Source organism: Pseudophryne corroboree, chromosome 7, assembly GCF_028390025.1.
Source record: "Pseudophryne corroboree isolate aPseCor3 chromosome 7, aPseCor3.hap2, whole genome shotgun sequence".
Classification (NCBI taxonomy): Eukaryota; Metazoa; Chordata; class Amphibia; order Anura; family Myobatrachidae; genus Pseudophryne; species Pseudophryne corroboree.
The window spans coordinates 104196584-104211648 of record NC_086450.1 but is presented as its reverse complement, the minus strand read 5'-3'; the positions used below and the strand labels follow the sequence as shown (position 1 = coordinate 104211648).

The 15065-nt window shown below is 48.5% G+C and overlaps 1 protein-coding gene across 1 annotated transcript in view; it reads right to left on the bottom strand.

Moving 5' to 3' along the window:
• CFAP210 (cilia and flagella associated protein 210) overlaps positions 1-15065 on the bottom strand; it is a 142278-nt gene that overhangs the window by 105260 nt on the left and 21953 nt on the right. The window contains exon 4 of the mRNA XM_063933513.1: positions 10016-10221. Within this exon, the coding sequence (XP_063789583.1) occupies positions 10016-10221 (206 nt within the window). The remainder of the gene's footprint in view (positions 1-10015; positions 10222-15065) is intronic.

The window sequence follows — 15065 nt, the reverse complement described above, 5'->3', positions numbered from 1 at the left end:
CGAGTCCGCAGCTCTGCCCTGTCCGAATGGACAAACAGATATGGGCTTTTTTGAGAAAAAACCACCAATTTGACACTCGCCTGGTCCAGGCCAGGGCCAAGAGCATGGTCACTTTTCATGTGAGATGCTTCAAATCCACAGATTTGACTGGTTTTAAACCAATGTGATTTGAGGAATCCCAGAACTACGTTGAGATCCCACAGTGCCACTGGAGGCACAAAAGGGGGTTGTATATGCAATACTCCCTTGACAAACTTCTGGACTTCAGGAACTGAAGCCAATTCTTTCTGGAAGAAAATCGACAGGGCCGAAATTTGAACCTTAATGGACCCCAATTTGAGGCCCATAGACACTCCTGTTTGCAGGAAATGCAGGAAACGACCGAGTTGAAATTTCTTTGTGGGGCCTTCCTGGCCTCACACCACGCAACATATTTTCGCCACATGTGGTGATAATGTTGTGCGGTCACCTCCTTTCTGGCTTTGACCAGGGTAGGAATGACCTCTTCCGGAATGCCTTTTTCCCTTAGGATCCGGCTTTCCACCGCCATGCCGACAAACGCAGCTGCGGTAAGTCTTGGAACAGACATGGTACTTGCTGAAGCAAGTCCCTTCTTAGCGGTAGAGGCCATAAGACCTCTGTAAGCATCTCTTGAAGTTCCGGGTACCAAGTCCTTCTTGGCCAATCCGGAGCCATGAGTATAGTTCTTACTCCTCTACGTCTTATAATTCTCAGCACCTTAGGTATGAGAAGCAGAGGAGGGAACACATACACCGACTGGTACACCCACGGTGTTACCAGAACGTCCACAGCTATTGCCTGAGGGTCTCTTGACCTGGCGCAATACCTGTCCCGTTTTTTTTGTTCAGACGGGACGCCATCATGTCCACCTTTGGTATTTCCCAACGGTTTACAATCATGTGGAAAAAACTTCCCGATGAAGTTTCCACTCTCCCGGGTGGAGGTCGTGCCTGCTGAGGAAGTCTGCTTCCCAGTTTCCATTCCCGGGATGAAACACTGCTGACAGTGCTATCACATGATTTTCCGCCCAGCGAAAAGTCCTTGCAGTTTTTGCCATTGCCCTCCTGCTTCTTGTGTCGCCCTGTCTGTTTACGTGGGCGACTGCCGTGATGTTTTTCCCACTGGATCAATACCGGCTGACCTTGAAGCAGAGGTCTTGCTAAGCTTAGAGCATTATAAATTTACCCTTAGCTCCAGTATATTTATGTGGAGAAAAGTCTCCAGACTTGATCACACTCCCTGGAAATTTTTTCCTTGTGTGACTGCTCCCCAGCCTCTCGGGCTGGGCTCCGTGGTCACCAGCATCCAATCCTGAATGCCGAATCTGCGGCCCTCTAGAAGATGAGCACTCTATAACCACCACAGGAGAGACACCCTTGTCCTTGGATATAGGGTTATCCGCTGATGCATCTGAAGATGCGATCCGGACCATTTGTCCAGCAGATCCCACTGAAAAGTTCTTGCGTGAAATCTGCCGAATGGAATTGCTTCGTAGGAAGCCACCATTTTTACCAGGACCCTTGTGCAATGATGCACTGTTTTTAGGAGGTTCCTGACTAGCTCGGATAACTCCCTGGCTTTCTCTTCCGGGAGAAACACCTTTTTCTGGAATGTGTCCAGAATCATCCCTAGGCACAGCAGACGTGTCGTCGGGATCAGCTGCGATTTTGGAATATTTAGAATCCACCCGTGCTGTTGTAGCAGTATCCGAGATAGTGCTACTCCGACCTCCAACTGTTCCCTGGACTATGCCCTTATCAGGAGATCGTCCAAGTAAGGGATAATTAAGACGCCTTTTCTTCGAAGAAGAATCATCATTTCGGCCATTACCTTGGTAAAGACCCGGGGTGCCGTGGACAATCCAAACGGCAGCGTCTGAAACTGATAGTGACAGTTCTGCACCACGAACCTGAGGTACCCTTAGTGAGAAGGGCAAATTTGGGACATAGAGGTAAGCATCCCTGATGTCCCGGGACACTATATAGTCCCCTTCTTCCTGGTTCGTTATCACTGCTCTGAGTGACTCCATCTTGATTTGAACCTTTGTAAGTGTTCAAAAATTTTTTTAGAATAAGTCTCACCTAGCCTTCTGGCTTCAGTACCACAATATAGTGTGGAATAATACCCCTTTTCTTGTAGTAGGAGGGGTAATTTAATTATCACCTGCTGGGAATACAGCTTGTGAATTTTTTCCCATACTGCCTCCTTGTCGGAGGGAGACCTTGGTAAAGCAGACTTCAGGAGCCTGCGAAGGGGAAACGTCTCGACATTCCAATCTGTACCCCTGGGATACTACTTGTAGGATCCAGGGGTCCTGTACGGTCTCAGCGCCATGCTGAGAACTTGTCAGAAGCGGTGGAACGCTTCTGTTCCTGGGAATGGGCTGCCTGCTGCAGTCTTCTTCCCTTTCCTCTATCCCTGGGCAGATATGATCTTATAGGGACGAAAGGACTGAGGCTGAAAAGACGGTGTCTTTTTCTGCAGAGATGTGACTTAGGGTAAAAACGGCGGATTTTCCAGCAGTTGCCGTGGCCACCAGGTCCGATGGACCGACCCCAAATAACTCCTCTTCCTTTATACGGCAATACACCTTTGTGCCGTTTGGAATCTGCATCACCTGACCACTGTCGTGTCCATAACATCTTCTGGCAGATATGGACATCGCATTTACTCTTGATGCCAGAGTGCAAATATCCCTCTGTGCATCTCGCATATATAGAAATGCATCCTTTAAATGCTCTATAGTCAATAAAATACTGTCCCTGTCCAGGGTATCAATATTTTTAGTCAGGGAATCCGACCAAGCCACCCCAGCTCTGCACATCCAGGCTGAGGCGATCGCTGGTCGCAGTATAACACCAGTATGTGTGTATATACTTTTTATGATATTTTCCAGCCTCCTGTCAGCTGGTCCTTGAGGACGGCCCTATCTATAGACGGTACCGCCACTTGTTTTGATAAGCGTGTGAGCGCCTTATCCACCCTAAGGGGTGTTTCCCAACGCGCCCTAACTTCTGGCGGGAAAGGGTATACCGCCCATAATTTTCTATCGGGGGGAACCCACGCATCATCACACACTTTATTTAATTTATCTGATTCAGGAAAAACTACGGTAGTTTTTTCACATCCCACATAATACCCTCTTTTGTGGTACTTGTAGTATCAGAAATATGTAACACCTCCTTTATTGCCTTTAACGTGTGGCCCTAATAAGGAATACGTTTGTTTATTCACCGTCGACACTGGATTCAGTGTCCCTGTCTGTGTCTGTGTCGACCGACTAAAGTAAACGGGCGTTTTAAAACCCCTGACGGTGTTTTTGAGACGTCTGGACCGGTACTAATGGTTTGTCGGCCGTCTCATGTCGTCAACCGACCTTGGCGCGTGTTGACATTATCACGTAATTCCCTAAATAAGCCATCCATTCCGGTGTCGACTCCCTAGAGAGTGACATCACCATTACAGGCAATTGCTCCGCCTCCTCACCAACATCGTCCTCATACATGTCGACACACACGTACCGACACACAGCACACACACAGGGAATGCTCTGATAGAGGACAGGACCCACTAGCCCTTTGGAGAGACAGAGGGAGAGTTTACCAGCACACACCAAAAACGCTATAATTATATAGGGACAACCTTATATAAGTGTTTTCCCTTATAGCATCTTTTTTATATATTTCTAACGCCAAATTAGTGCCCCCCCTCTCTGTTTTAACCCTGTTTCTGTAGTGCAGTGCAGGGGAGAGCCTGGGAGCCTTCCCTCCAGCCTTTCTGTGAGGGAAAATGGCGCTGTGTGCTGAGGAGATAGGCCCCGCCCCTTTTTCGGCGGCCTCGTCTCCCGCTCTTAACGGATTCTGGCAGGGGTTAAATATCTCCATATAGCCTCCGGAGGCTATATGTGAGGTATTTTTAGCCAAAATAGGTATTCATTTGCCTCCCAGGGCGCCCCCCTCCCAGCGCCCTGCACCCTCAGTGACTGCCGTGTGAAGTGTGCTGAGAGGAAAATGGCGCACAGCTGCAGTGCTGTGCGCTACCTTTAGAAGACTGAGGAGTCTTCTGCCGCCGATTCTGGACCTCTTCTTACTTAAGCATCTGCAAGGGGGCCGGCGGCAAGGCTCCGGTGACCATCCAGGCTGTACCTGTGATCGTCCCTCTGGAGCTGATGTCCAGTAGCCAAGAAGCCAATCCATCCTGCACGCAGGTGAGTTCACTTCTTCTCCCCTAAGTCCCTCGTTGCAGTGATCCTGTTGCCAGCAGGACTCACTGTAAAATAAAAAACCTAAGCTAAACTTTTCTAAGCAGCTCTTTAGGAGAGCCACCTAGATTGCACCCTTCTCGGCCGGGCACAAAAATCTAACTGGCTTGGAGGAGGGTCATAGGGGGAGGAGCCAGTGCACACCACCTGATCGGAAAGCTTTACTTTTGTGCCCTGTCTCCTGCGGAGCCGCTATTCCCCATGGTCCTTTCAGGAACCCCAGCATCCACTAGGACGATAGAGAAAAGATGAAACCACCTTAGGGAGAAATTGAGGACGAGTCCTCAATTCTGCCCTGTCCGTATGAAAAATTAGGTAAGGGCTTTTATAGGATAAAGCCGCCAATTCTGAGACACGCCTGGCTGAAGCCAGGGCTAACAGCATTACCACTCTCCATGTGAGATATTTTAAGTCCACAGTGGTGAGTGGTTCAAACCAATGTGATTTTAGGAATCTCAAAACTACATTGAGATCCCAAGGTGCCACTGGAGGCACAAAAGGAGGCTGTATATGCAGTACTCCCTTGACAAACGTCTGAACTTCAGGAACAGAAGCCAGTTCTTTTTGGAAGAAAATTGACAGGGCCGAAATTTGAACCTTAATGGACCCTAATTTGAGGCCCATAGACAGTCCTGTTTGCAGGAAATGCAGGAAACGACCCAGTTGAAATTCCTCTGTAGGGGCCTTCCTGGCCTCGCACCACGCAACATATTTACGCCAAATACGGTGATGTTGTACGGTTACATCCTTCCTGGCTTTGATCAGGGTAGGGATGACTTCATCCGGAATGCCTTTTTCCTTCAGGATCCGGCGTTCAACCGCCATGCCGTCAAACGCAGCCGCGGTAAGTCTTGGAATAGACATGGTCCCTGCTGGAGCAGGTCCTTTCTTAGAGGTAGAGGCCACGGGTCTTCCGTGAGCATCTCTTGAATTTCCGGGTACCAAGTCCTTCTTGGCCAATCCGGAGCCACGAGTATAGTCTTTACTCCTCTCCTTCTTATGATTCTCAGTACTTTTGGTATGAGAGGAAGAGGAGGGAACACATACACTGACTGGTACACCCACGGTGTTACCAGAGCGCCCACAGCTATTGCCTGAGGGTCCCTTGACCTGGCGCAATATCTGTCCAGTTTTTTGTTGAGGCGGGACGCCATCATGTCCACCTTTGGTTTTTCCCAACGGTTCACAATCATGTGGAAGACTTCTGGGTGAAGTCCCCACTCTCCCGGGTGAAGATCGTGTCTGCTGAGGAAGTCTGCTTCCCAGTTGTCCACTCCCGGAATGAACACTGCTGACAGTGCTATCACATGATTCTCCGCCCAGCGAAGAATCCTTGCCACTTCCATCATTGCCCTCCTGCTTCTTGTGCCGCCCTGTCTGTTTACGTGGGCGACTGCCGTGATGTTGTCCGACTGGATCAACACCGGTTGACCCTGAAGCAGAGGTCTTGCCTGACTTAGGGCATTGTAAATGGCCCTTAGTTCCAGGATATTTATGTGAAGTGACGTTTCCATGCTTGACCACAAGCCTTGGAAATTTCTTCCCTGTGTGACTGCTCCCCAGCCTCTCAGGCTGGCATCCGTGGTCACCAGGACCCAATCCTGAATGCCGAATCTGCGGCCCTCTAGGAGATGAGCACTCTGTAACCACCACAGGAGAGACACCCTTGTCCTTGGAGACAGGGTTATCCGCTGATGCATTTGAAGATGCGATCCGGACCATTTGTCCAGCAGATCCCACTGAAAAGTTCTTGCGTGGAATCTGCCGAATGGAATCGCTTCGTAAGAAGCCACCATCTTTCCCAGGACCCTTGTGCATTGGTGTACTGACACTTGGCCTGGTCTTAGGAGGTTCCTGACTAGGTCGGATAACTCCTTGGCTTTCTCCTCCGGGAGAAACACCTTTTTCTGTACTGTGTCCAGAATCATCCCTAGGAACAGCAGACGTGTCGTCGGAATCAGCTGCGATTTTGGAATATTTAGAATCCATCCGTGCTGTCGTAGTACTACTTGAGATAGGCTGAGGCGATTGCTGGTCGCAGTATAATACCAGTATGTGTGTATATACTTTTAAGGATATTTTCCAGCTTTCTATCAGCTGGTTCCTTGAGGGCGGCCGTATCTGGGGACGGTAACGCCACTTGTTTTGATAAGCGCGTGAGCGCCTTATCTACGCTAGGGGGTGTTTCCCAATGCGCCCTAACCTCTGGCGGGAAAGGGTATAATGCCAATAACTTTTTAGAAATTAGCAGTTTTTTATCGGGGGAAACCCACGCTTCATCACACACCTCATTTAATTCATCTGATTCGGGAAAAACTACGGGTAGTTTTTTCACACCCCACATAATACCCTTTTTTGTGGTACTTGTAGTATCAGAAATGTTCAAAACCTCCTTCATTGCCGTGATCATGTAACGTGTGGCCCTACTGGAAAATACGTTTGTTTCCTCACTGTCGACACTGGAGTCAGTGTCCGTGTCTGGGTCTGTGTCGACCACCTGAGGTAACGGGCGCTTTAGAGCCCCTGACGGTGTTTGAGACGCCTGTACAGGTATTAACCGATTTGCCGGCTGTCTCATGTCGTCAACAGTCTTTTGTAAAGTGCTGACACTATCACGTAATTCTTTCCATAAGACCATCCAGTCAGGTGTCGACTCCCTAGGGGGTGACATCACTAACACAGGCAATTGCTCCGCCTCCACATCATTTTCCTCCTCATACATGTCGACACAACGTACCGACACACAGCACACACACAGGGAATGCTCCGATAGAGGACAGGACCCCACTAGCCCTTTGGGGAGACAGAGGGAGAGTTTGCCAGCACACACCAGAGCGCTATATATATACAGGGATAACCTTATATAAGTGTGTTTTCCCTAATATAGCTGCTGTATATATTTAGATGCCAATTTAGTGCCCCCCCTCTCTTGTTTTACCCTGTTTCTGTAGTGCAGGACTGCAGGGGAGAGTCAGGGAGCCTTCCTCCAACGGAGCTGTGAGGAAAAAATGGCGCCAGTGTGCTGAGGAGATAGGCTCCGCCCCTTTTTCGGCTGCCTTTCTCCCGCTTTTTTATGTAAAAATAGGCAGGGGTTAAATACATCCATATAGCCCAGGAGCTATATGTGATGTATTTTTTGCCAAAAAAGGTGTTTTTATTGCGTCTCAGGGCGCCCCCCCCCAGCGCCCTGCACCCTCAGTGACCGGAGTGTGAAGTGTGCTGAGAGCAATGGCGCACAGCTGCGGTGCTGTGCGCTACCTTAGTGAAGACAGGACGTCTTCTGCCGCCGATTTTCCGGACCTCTTCAGTCTTCTGGCTCTGTAAGGGGGACGGCGGCGCGGCTCCGGGACCCATCCATGGCTGGGCCTGTGATCGTCCCTCTGGAGCTAATGTCCAGTAGCCTAAGAAGCCCAATCCACTCTGCACGCAGGTGAGTTCGCTTCTTCTCCCCTTAGTCCCTCGATGCAGTGAGCCTGTTGCCAGCAGGTCTCACTGAAAATAAAAAAAAACCTATTTAAACTTTTACTCTAAGCAGCTCAGGAGAGCCACCTAGATTGCACCCTTCTCGTTCGGGCACAAAATCTTAACTGAGGCTTGGAGGAGGGTCATAGGGGGAGGAGCCAGTGCACACCAGGTAGTCCTAAAGCTTTTTACTTTTGTGCCCAGTCTCCTGCGGAGCCACTATTCCCCATGGTCCTTTCGGAGTCCCCAGCATCCACTAGGACGTTAGAGAAATTATGTTTATACTCCGCAAGCAGGGAGTGAACATCATCTCTGCCATCACTTTGGTGAACACACTCGGTGCCGTGGAGAGACCAAATGTCAGGGCCTGGAACTGGTAGTGACAGTCCTGTAGTGCAAACCGTAGATAGGCATGGTGAGGCGGCCAGATCGGAATGTGAAGGTATGCATCCTTGATATCCCTTCCTAAATACAATTTTACGTGACAGCCAAGAGACTAATGCGTCCACTATCGGTGGATTTTCCCATTTTTTCCTATCCTCTAGAGGAAAAGGAAAAGATGAGAGCAACCTTTTAGGGATTTAAAATTTCTTATCAGGATTAACCCACGGTTCTTCAAACAGGGTATTCAATTCAATGTAACAAAGGTTTGCTAGATTTCAGTGCGCTGCCCATAGCCGCTATTCGGGTATCACTAACGAGGTTCCTCCACCCTCAAATCACACCAACAATCACAAACATATAGGATACCACTGAGTCAGCACTGTATGGAGGTCAAGATCGATCGTATTCTTATAATCTCATTCTCTTAGTCCAACAGACCGAAAAAGGAAAGAGAAATGTGGAACAAAGGGGTCTATTTACTAAGCCTTAGATGGAGATAAAGTCGCTGGAGATAAAGCACCAGCCAATCGGCTCCTAACTGTCATTTTTCAAACCCAGCCTGTTGCATGACAGTTAGGAGCTGATTGGCTGGTGCTTTATCTCCAGCGACTTTATCTCCATCCAAGGCTTAGTAAATAGACCCCATAGTGCAGTACCTTAAGGTTAAAAGATTTTTAATCACACAAATTACACCACACAAAACATTAAAATATCTTGGATAACACCACTTTTTATCAATAGAATATACAGCCTATGCTGTTGGGCATTCTTTGGTGGACTCAATCTGACATAGATACAGGCAATGGGTAATTACCAGAAAAAGGTAGAAACTGGCAAAATACAGTTCCACAGGCGTGCAGACGTCAGGCCTTTCTAGCTGCAGCAGGAGAGTTCTCTGATGTCAATTCAGCCTTCTTAATCTGGCATAGATGGTACCACGTCCTCCTCTGGTCAGTTAAGTCCACTGGGGCACCCACGCGTTCCGACCCTGCCTGGGTCTTTCTCAAGGTCAGCTCACAGAGGGAGACCCGGGCGACAATAGGGGGCGTGGCTTCGTACAGGGGGCGTGGTCATTTACGCCCCCTGTACAGCCTGAAATGATGTGCGGTGCGCGATGACGTCATCGTGCACCGCACAGTAAAGGACCTCTCCACGAAGGGAAACGACGCGTACGCGTCTAGTTTCCCTTCACAGCGGCAGCGGGGGGCAAGCGGGCAGCGGGGGGCACAGCAGCAGCGGATCTTGCTCTGGTGGGGCGCCCTCCGGATGGCGCCCTGCGCCCTCCGGAAGGCGGCGCCCCGGGCAAAAGTCCTGCTTGCCCGTGGCAAGATCCGCTACTGGGTGCCAGCCCTGACTGAAAATAACAAACATAGAAAATAAATGCAGAAAACTCTTCAGGAGCTACCATAAGTGTGACCGGCTCCTCTGGGCACATTTTCTAAACGGAGTCTGTTAGGAGGGGTATAGAGGGAGGAGCAAGCCCACACTATCAAATTTTTAAAGTGCCAATGGCTCCTAGTCGACCCGTCTACACCCCATGGTACTTAATGGAACCCCAGTGTCCTCTAGGACGTAAGAAAAGGGAAACCAACTATGATATGTGTGTGTATATGCAGCAGGTGTGTTGCAGAGCTCCATTAGAAAAGCAGCGGTCACACTTGGATCCTCCTGTGAACCATACAGGTGCTGCTGTACATACAGGTGCCCCTTCAGGGCTTGGAGCCTGGAGGAAGGCGTCTCCATTGCCTCTGGGAGTTACGCCCCTGGTATATTACAGGGGAACTGAAAGAACAATTAGCTCAATTGCACCTGTGTACAACACCATCACAGAAACTGTAAAACCATTATGGGGGAAGAGATAATACTAAACAGTAAAGCCTTACGTACTGCTTCAGAAGATCTTGTGCATTTTTCTTCCTCTCTGTATGTTTCTGCAGCGCCCTCTGCTGCTCGTTATACATGCTTTCATGTAGCTCTCGCTGCATGTCGGATACAGCGTCTTTGTCTTGCTTATTACTCATATTCAGCAGTTTATTTTTTAGCTCCATCTGTGCATCTCGTTCCCTCAGGACTTCAGTAAGCAGATACCCACTCTGTAATTTATATAGGTGATACATAAACAGGAGGACATATGTTTATACAGGTTGAGTATCCCTTATCCAAAATGCTTGGGACCAGAGGTATTTTGGATATCGGATTTTTCCGTATTTTGGAATAATTGCATACCATAATGAGATCATGGTGATGGGACCTAAATCTAAGCACAGAATGCATTTATGTTACATATACACCTTATACACACAGCCTGAAGGTAATTTTAGCCAATATTTTTTATAACTTTGTGCATTAAACAAAGTGTGTGTACATTCACACAATTCATTTATGTTTCATATACACCTTATACACACAGCCTGAAGGTCATTTAATACAATATTTTTAATAACTTTGTGTATTAAACAAAGTTTGTGTACATTGAGCCATCAAAAAACAAAGGTTTCACTATCTCACTCAAAAAAGTCCGTATTTCAGAATATTCCGTATTTCGGAATATTTGGATATGTGATACTCAACCTGTATAAAGATGTTTTATTGGAAGCATTTTGAGGTCTTATTTATGCCTCAATAGTTAAATTAGCACAAGTTAAATCTCGGCACATGTATGAGGAGTATAAATTATAATTACTGTTAAACACATTGCGGTCTCCTAAAATAAAATGACATCTTTACTAGGTCTTGTAGTTTTATGCTAATACAGTGATTGGTTATAATGTATATCCTAATTATATAACCCAAACATGCACATAAACAAAAATAAAGTAAGGTGGTGCATTTCAATACTGTATAACATGCAATTTAGACTAATGTACAGTACTTTATTTTACATACTGTTTAATCAAGAAAGTTGGCTTCATCACCAAGGAGAAAAGAAGTTGACAAGCTTGGTGAAAATGGAGGGGAATCTTAATATTGTTAGTTTTCCATTGCTACAGGATGTCTATTTTATACTCATTAGTAATGGGGTCCCTGAGTGTACAGTAGGTGCAGCACAGGCAAAGGACAACTATTTGGGGCAGATACCTGTGGTTGTACAAATTCCATAAGTAGCATTATTATAGACAGGTAGGGTATAGCTGACGGTGCTGGGGATCACTGCGGTCAGCATATCGACCGTGGGATCCCGGCAGACGAATACCAGCGGTGGGGGTGGGGAAGGCAGCGCAACGAAGCCCCTTCCGGGCTCGGTGGTGAGCTGCACTCACCACATGTTCTGTTCCCACTCTATGGGTGTCATGGACACCCACGAGTGGGAATAGTCCCTGCTAGTTGGCAAGCCAACTGTCAGAATTTAGAGGGGTCGGGATATAGCCGTCGGTATTGTGACCGGCGATCTCCTGACCGCCGGTCACATAACTACATCCCTAACAGACTTGTATGATTTGTTGCTGCTTTCGCAAGTTCACCCTAGTTTAAATAAGATTTTACTCACCGGTAAATCTATTTCTCGTAGTCCGTAGTGGATGCTGGGAACTCCGTAAGGACCATGGGGAATAGCGGCTCCGCAGGAGACTGGGCACAACTAAACAAAGCTTTAGGACTACCTGGTGTGCACTGGCTCCTCCCACTATGACCCTCCTCCAGACCTCAGTTAGGATACTGTGCCCGGAAGAGCTGACACAATAAGGAAGGATTTTGAATCCCGGGTAAGACTCATACCAGCCACACCAATCACACCGTATAACTCGTGATACTATACCCAGTTAACAGTATGAACAACAATTGAGCCTCTCAACAGATGGCTCATAACAATAACCCTTTAGTTAGGCAATAACTATATACAAGTATTGCAGACAATCCGCACTTGGGATGGGCGCCCAGCATCCACTACGGACTACGAGAAATAGATTTACCGGTGAGTAAAATCTTATTTTCTCTGACGTCCTAGTGGATGCTGGGAACTCCGTAAGGACCATGGGGATTATACCAAAGCTCCCAAACGGGCGGGAGAGTGCGGATGACTCTGCAGCACTGAATGAGAGAACTCAAGGTCCTCCTCAGCCAGGGTATCAAATTTGTAGAATTTTGCAAACGTGCTTGACCCTGACCAAGTAGCAGCTCGGCAAAGTTGTAAAGCCGAGACCCCTCGGGCAGCCGCCCAAGAAGAGCCCACCTTCCTCGTGGAATGGGCTTTTACAGATTTAGGATGCGGCAGTCCAGCCGCAGAATGCGCAAGCTGAATTGTGCTACAAATCCAGCGAGCAATCGTCTGCTTCGAAGCAGGAGCACCCAGCTTGTTGGGTGCATACAGGATAAAAAGCGAGTCAGTTTTCCTGACTCCAGCCGTCCTGGAAACCTTAAATTTTCAAGGCCCTGACTACGTCCAGTAACTTGGAATCCTCCAAGTCCCTAGTAACCGCAGGCACTACGATAGGTTGGTTCAAGTGAAACGCTGATACCACCTTAGGGAGAAACTGGGGACGAGTCCTCAATTCTGCCCTATCCATATGGAAAATCAGATAAGGGCTTTTACATGACAAAGCCGCCAATTCTGACACACGCCTGGCCGAAGCCAAGGCCAAAAGCATGACCACTTTCCTCGTGAGATATTTTAGATCCGCGGTTTTAAGTGGCTCGAACCAATGTGACTTTAGGAAACTCAACACCACGTTGAGATCCCAAGGTGCCACTGGAGACACAAAAAGAGGCTGAATATGCAGCACTCCCTTAACAAAAGTCTGAACTTCAGGCAGTGAAGCCAGTTCTTTTTGGAAGAAAATGTACAGAGCCGAAATCTGGACCTTAATGGAAGCCAATTTTAGGCCCATAGTCACTCCTGACTGTAGGAAGTGCAGAAATCGACCCAGTTGAAATTCTTCTGTTGGGGCCTTCCTGGCCTCACACCAAGCAACATATTTTCGCCATATGCGGTGATAATGGTTTGCGGTCACATCTTTCCTAGCCGTAATCAGCGTAGAAATGACTTCCTCCGGAATGCCTTTTTCCTTTAGGATCCGGTGTTCAACCGCCATGCCGTCAAAAGCAGCCGCGGTAAGTCTTGGAACAGACAGGGCCCCTGCTGCAGCAGGTCCTGTCTGAGCGGCAGAGGCCATGGGTCCTCTGAGATCATTTCTTGAAGTTCTGGGTACCAAGCTCTTCTTGGCCAATCCGGAACCACGGGTATAGTTCTTACTCCTCTCCTTCTTATTCTCAGTACCTTGGGTATGAGAGGCAGAGGAGGGAACACATACACCGACTGGTACACCCACGGTGTTACCAGAGCGTCCACAGCTATCGCCTGAGGGTCCCTTGACCTGGCGCAATATCTTTTTAGCTTTTTGTTGAGACGGGACGCCATCATGTCCACCTGTGGCCTTTCCCAATGGTGTACAATCATTTGGAAGACTTCTGGATGAAGTCCCCACTCTCCCGGGTGGAGGTCGTGTCTGCTGAGAAAATCTGCTTCCCAGTTGTCCACTCCGGGAATGAACACTGCTGACAGTGCTAACACATGATTTTCCGCCCATCGGAGAATCCTTGTGGCTTCTGCCATCGCCATCCTGCTTCTTGTGCCGCCCTGTTGGTTTACATGGTCGACCGCCGTGATGTTGTCTGACTGAATCAGTACCGGCTGGTTTCGAAGCAGGGGTCTTGCTTGACTTAGGGCATTGTAAATGGCCCTCAGTTCCAGAATGTTTATGTGGAGGGAAATCTCCTGATTTGACCATAGTCCCTGGAAGTTTTTTCCCTGTGTGACTGCCCCCCAGCCTCGAAGGCTGGCATCCGTGGTCACCAGAACCCAGTCCAGTATGCCGAATCTGCGGCCCTCTCGAAGATGAGCACCCTGCAGTCACCATGGCAGAGATACCCTGATCCTTGGAGACAGGGTTATCAGCCGATGCATCTGAAGATGCGATCCGGACCACTTGTCCAACAGGTCCCACTGAAAAGCTCTTGCATGGAACCTGCCGAATGGCATTGCTTCGTAGGAAGCTACAATTTTTCCCAGGACTCGCGTGCAGTGATGCACCGACACCTGTTTTGGTTTCAGGAGGCCTCTGACTAGAGATGACAGCTCCTCAGCTTTCTCCTCCGGGAGAAACACTTTTTTCTGGTCTGTGTCCAGAACCATCCCCAGGAACAGTAGACGTGTCGTAGGAACCAGCTGTGCTGTTGTAGCACTTCCCGAGATAGTGCTACCCCGACCAATAACTGCTCCTTGGACCTTGCCTTTATCAGGAGATCGTCCAAGTACGGGATAATTAAAAACTCCCTTTTTTCGAAGGAGTATCATCCTTTCGGCCATTACCTTGGTAAATACTCTCGGTGCCGTGGACAGACCGAACGGCAACGTCTGGAATTGGTAATGACAAACCTGTACCACAAAACTGAGGTACTCCTGGTGAGGATGGTAAATGGGGACATGCAGGTAAGCATCCTTGATGTCCAGAGATACCATGTAATCTCCCTCGTCCAGGCTTGCAATAACCGCCCTGAGCGATTTCATTTTTAACTTGAACCTTCGTATATAAGTGTTCAAGGATTTCAATTTTAGAATGGGTTTTACCGAACCGTCTGGTTTCGGTACCACAACATTGTGGAATAGTAACCCCGGCCTTGTTGAAGGAGGGGTACCTTGATTTTCACCTGCTGGAAGTACAGCTTGCTGATTTGAGGTAACGGCGAGAGGGAGTCGCCTCGAACTCCAGCTTGTATCCCTGTGATACTACATGCAGAACCCAGGGATCCACCTGTGAGCGAGCCCACTGTACGCTGAAGTTCTCGAGATGCGCCCCCACCGCACCTGGCTACACCTGTGGAGCCCCCGCGTCATGCGGTGGACTCAGAGGAAGCGGGGGAAGAATTTTGATCCTGGGAACTGGCTGACCGGTGCAGCTTTTTCCCTCTTCCCTTGTCTCTGTGCAGAAAGGAAGCGCCTTTG